Source organism: Sesamum indicum, linkage group LG3, assembly GCF_026168435.1.
Source record: "Sesamum indicum cultivar Baizhima isolate 11 linkage group LG3, ASM2616843v1, whole genome shotgun sequence".
NCBI classification, from domain to species: Eukaryota; Viridiplantae; Streptophyta; class Magnoliopsida; order Lamiales; family Pedaliaceae; genus Sesamum; species Sesamum indicum.
This window is the reverse complement of record NC_142659.1, coordinates 1,316,596-1,325,334: the sequence shown is the minus strand read 5'-3', so window position 1 is coordinate 1,325,334 and position 8,739 is coordinate 1,316,596. Positions and strand designations below refer to the sequence as shown.

Below are 8,739 nucleotides of genomic sequence, written 5' to 3'. Positions count from 1 at the left end.
CCGCACCGCACAGACTCTGTTCAAGCATACAATAGTTGAAATCAACTATCCAACATAGATGGAAAGTTTAAAAAGAAATGATCAATCACATAGATAGCGCAGATGTTATTGATAGTGTGATTGGTCGGATGTGAACATAATTTGGACAAGAATACGTTTTAAGAGTTAGTATGCATATATTAAGACATCATCATGCATCTGCTTTCTTTCCTCGCTCAATTGCTAGGCACATTCAAATTAGACAATTTTACGAGCAGGATAGAAATCATTTAAACAGGGAAAATTTTAGTTTGGACCCGACTTGGTCAAAGTTGAACCAATCATATGACAAGTACAATACAATTAGCGTATGATTGGTGTACAATTCAGGAAAAGTAAGCAATCACATAAAAGTGTGACACACTTGCTCTGTGATTGGTTTGATTCGATCGAACCTGATTCGGGCAAAAAAATTTCCATACCATCTGCACAAACACTTTCTTTGTCTGAAAGAGATCCCCATAAGATGAAGACAAAGACAAAGACAGAGACACAAAGTTAAGGATGATCTCGGGAAGCACCAAATGGAGATAAAAGAAAAGATATGGGAACTTACTCTTATTCTTCTATGTAGCTGCAGCAAGAAAAATAAGAAATAAGACACATTATATGTAAAGAAAAAAGGAAAAAGCTAGGGGGTGGTGGTGGGGGTGCTGAGATTCACAAGCAAGAAAAACTATCGTTGAAACGATGAGAGTGATGGTGCATAAGAGACGATAACAGGAGAATGGGATGAAAACACAAGAAATCTTCCAACCGGAATCCGACTATGTATATGGAGTTCATCCTCCCGCCTTTAGTGCTTCCAACTGAATACTTCGTCAGTACGTCCGTTACTGGCTTCAAGATATGGCTATTGCTGTTCAAATAATGTATCAGGAATTAAAATGACGAAAAGCATATAAACACATAAACCTGAATCATATAGATGATTTAGCTGACATGGATCCGATATTTACCATTAGTTTCTCAATGTAGCAACACTTGGATAGCAGAGGAGGTGCCTGTTTGTTTTCAGGCATCACAGCAAGAGATGAAGCTTTCAACTCTGTGGGAAAAAAAGATCAAACAGAACATAAAGAAACGCCCTCCAAACAAATCCAGTAGCAGTGGACAAATAACGGGTCACCATGCATCTTAGCAGTTGGAGTACACATCTCAGGATTATAAAATCATCACAAATATAAACGACGCTTCATAATGATTAACCAAAGCACAAGTCTGGTATTAGAATGGAAGTTACAATATCTGCTGAAGTATGACTTCAGTGATTTACACATTAGTCAAGTCTTTAATTTGTACAATGATGATTGTTATATCATCTGTCCGATTTTCATGCTCCAACCATAACTTGTATGACTGTGCGGCGATGGCGGAACAAGCATCTCTGGGGTCAGCATATTTGTTAACCTGCACGGACCAGAAAGACTCAAGAACATCAGATGTAATTAAACAAATGAAAATGGCAAAATTACTGTAATCTCTATGTCACTCGAGGAGGATTGTTAGCTAAATACAGCATACTGAGCACTTAAGAGTGCAAGCTGGTGTAACTGCACAACCAACGAAGAAAAGGTCGTAAAAATGCGGTGTCTCTCGCTCTATACACACACACACACACACACAACGCCAAAAATAAGCTTCAGTATCACCTTCGTGAATGACTATGAGGCAGAAAACCAGAATATGAAAAAGTGAACCAACTTCATTAATCCTCTTGCATGTAAAATGCAGTACGAGGAGTTCAATGCAACTGAAGAAAATAAGTTTTCATTCTTGAAGTCAAGCCTATTATGCAGCGTGTCGAAAAACTTTTAACTTGTATTTTAGTATCAAATCCTTAATCAACTGCTTTGATGTCCAAGTGGCTTATCAGACATGTGGTGTGTGGTTAATACTTAATAACCATAAAGTACATACAGTAGTTGGAGGGAACTGCACAACCTGGGCACATGAAGAATGGTTGCTTCTAGGTGAATGAAAGTAAATGGCATATAAGGATCCCATATGTTTGCAAGCAGTACCAGCTTAAAAATGTTAATTTTTTTGTTCTCAATATAAACCCATACAGAGACTATTTTTATTGCTTTAACCCTCATACGAAAGCACAATACATAATTTACTGTCGGTGAATTTTCTTAAACATAGAGGCAAAGACGAGTAACAAGTAGTGCATTACTTTAAATACATGTTCCATGTGCAAGAATTTATATATGACACAACACTTGAGATTTTATTCAGTGGACCATTGATGTTTTGGTAAATATCAGCTCACAGAAAAATCCAGACAAAAGTAAATAAACTTCCATCGTATTCAGGCTGCAAAGTAAGAAACACGGCCAGCTGTATAAAATTACAGATCTAATATAAGATAACATACCATATCCACCACGGTTTGGCTGGACAAGAACTCAAAAACCCCATCACTCGCAACAACAAAGAAAGGATGGCTAGATGTAAGCTGCACCATTGACACCTCTGGATCAGCAATCACACCTATCCTCTCTGCCATGCTATCCCCAACACTCCGTGTAAATGCAGTCCCGGGATACATCCCATCTTGAACCCACAATCTCGGTGGATCATTGCCGTCAGTTTCCTCATCCCCCCAAGATTGAATTCCAGGATCCTTAAGCCCTTCAACTTGATCAACACTCAAAACTCTTGCTCCACAAAGCTTCACCCTCTCGCATTCGTCTTTTCTGAATGGAGTCTGATCGCATGACAAGTCCTGAGCAAGAACTCTACCACCTTCCTTAACAGCTAAGACCGCCCTAGAATCCCCCACATTTGCCACATAGAGCTTATCCCCAACGACAAGAGCTGTAATAGCTGTAGTACCACTCATGGAATCATCTATTTCACTATTGTGAAGTTCATCATTTGTTGCCAAAAAAGCAGCACTATAAGCATTAACAGGATCATCCACCAATGCAGCATCGTTCGACAAAATCTCAATAAGTCTGTCCTTGACGAAATTCGAACATTGAGTGCCAAACAGCCCGTGCCCATCAAACACACCAAAGAAATGCACATTCGGATTTCCCTGAATGTTTGTCCTAATACAGTAACTATCTTGGTTTTCTTTATCAGGGCTTTCAGGGTAATAACCACGTTGAGTGAGGACCGAGTACCCTAATCTGAATCTGTGAGAAGGAACATCAACAAAATCTAAAGACAAATTTGCAAGAATATGAGTATTCTGACCCGTATAAACACCGCGTTGTTCTTCCTTATCATCGCCATCTGATGATGTTGAACATTTGCAGCAACATTTCCCATGCATAGCCCCCATTCTCCAACAGCAATTCAAGAGCTTAGGTGGAAAACACTCGAGCTTGCGCACCAATTGTTTGAGAGAAGTTCTGAAACAAATTATGCTTAAAAAGAAGAACAAACCCCACAAAGGAATGTGATTCTTGCCGAAAATGGCCTCCTTAATCCAACATTCTGAAGCTTTGATGAAATCATCAAATGGGTTTTGCATATAGAAAGCACAAAGAAATCTCACAAGGTGGTTCCTTGGAATTCAGAAACTGATAATCAAATCACAAAGTCTCAACATTATCGCTCTTGGAACAAAAAGATAGGGCTTCTTATAATTTCCAAGAAAATATTGCACCCGAGATTGGAATAACCCAATCAACAAGAAATCATCACAAATAAAAAAAGAATTTTCAGTTGGCATGAAAAAAAGACTCCCTTTCTTGCCAGAAAAATAAGGAACAAACACACTTAAATCAGCTCTAATGTAACAAGCAAAAGGGGAAAACTTCTCACATCTTTTGATCATAAAATGTAATTAGTTGCTTTTCTTCAAAATCCTTCTCGCCGAGAGGGGGCGGGTGGGGGTGGGAGGGGTCCCACGGAACCATGGAAATTTTCAAGAAATGAACATCATGGAAAACTTTTCAAGAAAGAACTGCTACAAAAGAAAAGGAAAGTACACATTTTTAGGGTTTATAAATATTTATTTAATTTATTTGACTTTAATTCAATCCAATAGAATTCTCAATGAAATTCTCATCATTCATAAAAATTGGGTTTTGGTTTCATCTTATTATGGGCACCGGTTTATATTTTAAAGATAAGGAAACAATTTTTCCACCCAATTCAATATTTTAATTTTTTAAAATTTTTAGCTTAAATTTAGTTCCATAATAATCAATTTTGTACTTTATAGTCAAAAGGGTGTTTGCGACAGTTTTAAAAAAGCGTTTTTTCAACTTTTAGTTATTTTTAAAAAAAAATACTTTTTAAATATTTAAAAAGCCGACTTCTACTTTTAAAATTATTGTAAAAAGCTTTTAAACCAAAATCTAGAAGCAACCCCGACTCTAACTACTTTGGTTTTTTTTAAATAAATTTAATTTTTTAGACTATTTTATTCTTATTATATTAATGTAATTCAAGTTCACCCTTTCTAGTTTATTTTCAAAATTTTTCATCTAAAGTTGATGTTAGGATTTTCAAATAATTTGAATAATTTAACACTAATAAAATATATAATTTTTACATATTTAATATTTTAGAAGTTTTATATTTTATTTTCTATATTATCTGATATTATATAAATTAAATCATTGTGGTTAATTAATAAAAAGATATATTTTTGGTAATCATGCAAGTTTACTTTTTATTTGTAAACGAAAAATTTTATTACTTAGTGGGGTATTATTGAATTAAATATTCAATTTTTTTAATACTTTAATAATATAAATGAAAAATATTGGTAAAAAATGAACAATGTGATATACTAATTGAGATAAAAATAAAACTATAAGTTTTTGAGAAAAAATAATTATTTATTAACAAAAAAATAAGTGTAAATATTAGTAAAAATAGTATCTTTTCAACACACGGTGACAAAACGATCTTCAATCTATTAAGCTTATTTTAGAAGTACCCCCCCCCCCCCCCCCCCAAACGCTACCAAATTCAACTTTTACCTGCTTTTCACTTTTTTACAAACAATATTCACTTTTGATTCTGCTATAACTTTCAACTTCTTTTACAAAAATCACTTCTTTAAAAGTAGAAATTTTCACAAATACTCCCTAGTTTGATCGGGTTGGGGTAGAAGCAAATTGCGCAGCTTTAATATATATTGATACTCATATAAGTTTTAGACTTCAACTACTTCAAATACATGATATATATAAGGAGTGTTTTCAAACGTTTCAAAAAAACACTTTTTAACTTCTGACTCCCAAAAAATACTTTTAAAGGAAGTGTTTGGAAAAAATTTTGCTTTTAGAAAAGTGATTTTTGTAGAAAAGTAGACAGTTGTAGCAGAATCAAAAGTGGATAGTGTTTGTAAAAAAAGTAATCACTTCTAAAATAAACTTAATTGATGAAAGACTGTTGTGTTCATATGTGTTGCTTATTATTTCACTTATTGTTTTTCACTATTAATTATTTTTCCATAAAAAATCATAAATTTTTATTTCAATTAGTATTTCATATTTATATTTTTAAAAATATTATAAAAATATATTTAATTTAATAATGCTCGCATTAAATAATATAAATATAGATTCATACACAATAATTAAACTTGCATGACTGCAAAAAATAATTAATTTATTAAATAATCAAATAATAATATGTGAATGAAATAATATAAGGGTTAATTATATTTTGCCATCCAAACTATAATTGTTTTTACGCATTAGCATCTAAACTTTTTTTGTATCACTTATCATTTCAACTTTATGAAATTTTGCACTTTACTAAATATAACTATTTTTCAATCAAATTTTTGGCCAAAAAAAATCACATGTAGTGCACATGTGATATTTAAAGATTATGTGATGTGATATTTTTCACATATGCATAACATGTAATATTTCTTTGGCAAAAAAATCAACAGAAAAACCACCACATGGTAAAGTGCAAATTTCGCAAAGTTGAGATGATAAGTTGACACAAAAACAGTTTTGTTGACAAAGTATAAAAATAGGTATAATTCGGATGACAAAATATAATTTACCAATAATATAATTAGATTATATAGCACATAAAATATAAAATATAATATAAAATATAAAAAAAAATAAAATATTAAATATGTGAAAGTGTAAATTTAATTCTTGTTAAAATTTAAATTATTTGAAAACTCCTATATCAACTTTAAATATATAATTTTAAAAGTAAATTAAAAATGGTAATGTTGAATTAAGATTATTATAATAAGGGTAAACTAGTAAAAAATAAAGTTGAATTTATTTACAAAAAAATCAAAGCAGCTAAAAACACCCCCCAAGGTGCTTCTAACTTTTAGCCTAAAAGTATTTTTTTTAGCCGTTTCAGAAGCAGCTGGTATCCCGAATATTTTTGGAGTGTTTGCGCGCGCTTCATACTCAAGCGCGCTTCATACTAATTGAGTGAAAAATAATTATTAATGACAAATAATAATAAATGAAATAATAAGCAAAAAGATAGTACCTTTTTAACATATAGGGACAAAACAGTTTTTCATCAATTAAGTTTATTTTAGAAGTGATTTTTCTTCAAACACTATCTAATTTAGCTTTTATCTGATTTTTACTATTTTTACAAATACTATCCAGTTCTGATTCTACTTTAATTTTTTAATTTTTTTTATAAAAATCACTTTTTCAAAAGTAAAAGTTTTTACAAACGCTCCCATAGTACTAAAATAAACAGTTTAAAATCACAAGTAAAAGTTTTACATACCTAATAAATTAACAATATTTAAGACAGTGGTATGATTCTTTAGTAGAGAAAAAACGTTTTACTTTTTTAAATATGTGTAAAGTGCGAAACGTAAATAGTTATTATTTATTTAATAATATGTGATATAACGTTGGTCATTATTATAAAACATATATGAACTCATAAATAAAAAGAATTAATTGAAAAATAAATAGATCGAAAGAAATCTCTAATTTGAAATAATACAATCTAGTCTGGTTCATGGACCAGTATTTTTTAATGTTTACCCAAATTTGCAATTATTATTATCTGATGTGAATATGCTTGATGCACTAACATTGAATGTTAAAACCCACGGATATAATTATGCACCTGAGTCAGAATTAATATGCATATGTTATAGAATGTACTATAAAGTTCTTCAACACTTAATCCTAATTGTAGAATATAAGATAATAAATCTCTTGAGCAAACAATATTCTTTGAAACAAATTTGTAACATTCAAGAATTAATACTAGGAGACAAAATAAAATGGAGCGAAGCAGAGTTTCTGGAGCATCGGATAAGAAGTCCCTATTAGGATTAATACTGAGAGCATGTACAAGAATATTTTGCAGAATCCAAAAGAAAAGGGAAAAGTATTAGTTTAGTCTGCTAAGTATGCCTAATTTTAATTTTAGTCCGATAACTATGTTCATTTTTGTTTAAATCCAGTAACTTATGAAATTGTTTGCTTTTAGTCCTTTGGTAGATTTTCGGACAATTTTACCCCTATGTAACTTTTGAAAGGCAATTTTAGTCATATGCACTCATAGGGGTAAAATTATCCGAAAATTTGCTAGAGGACTAAAAGTAAGCAATTTCGTAAGTTACTGGACCTAAATAAAAATTGACATAATTATCGGACTAAAATTAAAATTAGACATACTTAGCGGATTAAAATAATACTTTTCCCACAAGAAAATATCATAATACACTTTGTTAATCAATCAAAATATTTAAAAAGCAATTCTTCAAGATATTCTACAATGTCTTACATATCACCAATAGAGGTAATAGCCCCATCCAAAGAAACCACATTCCGAATCAGAGAAGAAAGAATTTAAATGATTTAAATTATAATAAGCTCGAAGAAATAAGAATACAACCAAATAATATTGTTAAAAGTATCTATAAGGATCTTAAATTAAATGAAGAATTAATTTCAGAAACAGATTTTTGTTTATAAATAAATATATCGGATTTAATTAATTTTGGAATAGAAGTTCCATTTGTAAATTATACAAACATAATAGAATTCAGTCCTGGATCCCTAGCTAGGAAAGAAAAGGAAGAATTTTTTGAAAAAAGATGGGAACTATTTAGAAACTGATTTTTTTAAAAATTTCAAATTAGTCCCATAAGAAATTAGCCATATGGAATAAGATACTTTTGTTCCTTGGTTTATAACCAAATATATCAGAACCTATTCAAATGTGTTAGAAAGAAAATACTTTCTAGAAAATGAAGAAATCCTAAATAATATTTCCCCCCCTCAACAACCTTTCGAAATGAATTCAAATGAATTAAAAATAAATTTTAAAGTATTTTCTAAATTAATTGAAGATGACACTCTAATAGTTACAATAATACAAATAGATGAATTATTGAAAAAATAAAATTATGCCAATTTATACTTAAATATTATAGGATAATAGATTATTGAATTAAACAATAAGATTGATAACATTATTGATTGCAACAAAATTGGCAACGAGAAATCAACTCAAAAATAGGACAATGGTTGAGGAAGCAAAAGGAGAAATTATTGCTAGACCCTCAATTGAACCACCAACAGATATTGTAGGTTTTAATTTTAAACCAATACAAGAACTAAAAAAATTACTTGACCAAAAATTTAAAAATTTGAAAATATTAAATACTTTTTAAATAATGACATAAATTCTCAAAATTATAGAAAAGAATTCATGGAAGAAATTAACAAATTAGAAAAATTTGTTAGGAAGCCAATGCAAACAAAA

General features: G+C 30.7%; 1 protein-coding gene across 1 annotated transcript; it reads right to left on the bottom strand.

Annotated features, from left to right (window-relative positions):
• Nucleotides 1-1,240: 1,240 nt before the first annotated feature.
• On the bottom strand, nucleotides 1,241-3,976 carry LOC105156958 (putative protein phosphatase 2C 35). The gene is made up of 3 exons (XM_011073230.3): nucleotides 3,820-3,976; nucleotides 2,420-3,404; nucleotides 1,241-1,449 (listed from the first exon to the last, which is right to left on the bottom strand). The coding sequence occupies exons 1-3, from the start codon at nucleotides 3,912-3,914 to the stop codon at nucleotides 1,312-1,314; spliced, it is 1,218 nt and encodes a 405-aa protein (XP_011071532.1). The 5' UTR covers nucleotides 3,915-3,976; the 3' UTR covers nucleotides 1,241-1,311.
• Between the last annotated feature and the right edge of the window lie 4,763 nt (nucleotides 3,977-8,739).

What these genes read in the sequence shown, in the direction of transcription:
- LOC105156958 (XM_011073230.3), bottom strand. Translation starts at nt 3,914, where the DNA reads ATGGTTCCGTGGGACCCCTCCCACCCCCACCCGCCCCCTCTCGGCGAG. An exon ending in ACATTTTATGATCAAAAGAT is followed by an intron (nt 3,405 to 3,819) that starts GTGAGAAGTTTT and finishes AATTTGTTTCAG; the next exon opens with AACTTCTCTCAAACAATTGG. An exon ending in GCCAAACCGTGGTGGATATG is followed by an intron (nt 1,450 to 2,419) that starts GTATGTTATCTT and finishes TGGTCCGTGCAG; the next exon opens with GTTAACAAATATGCTGACCC.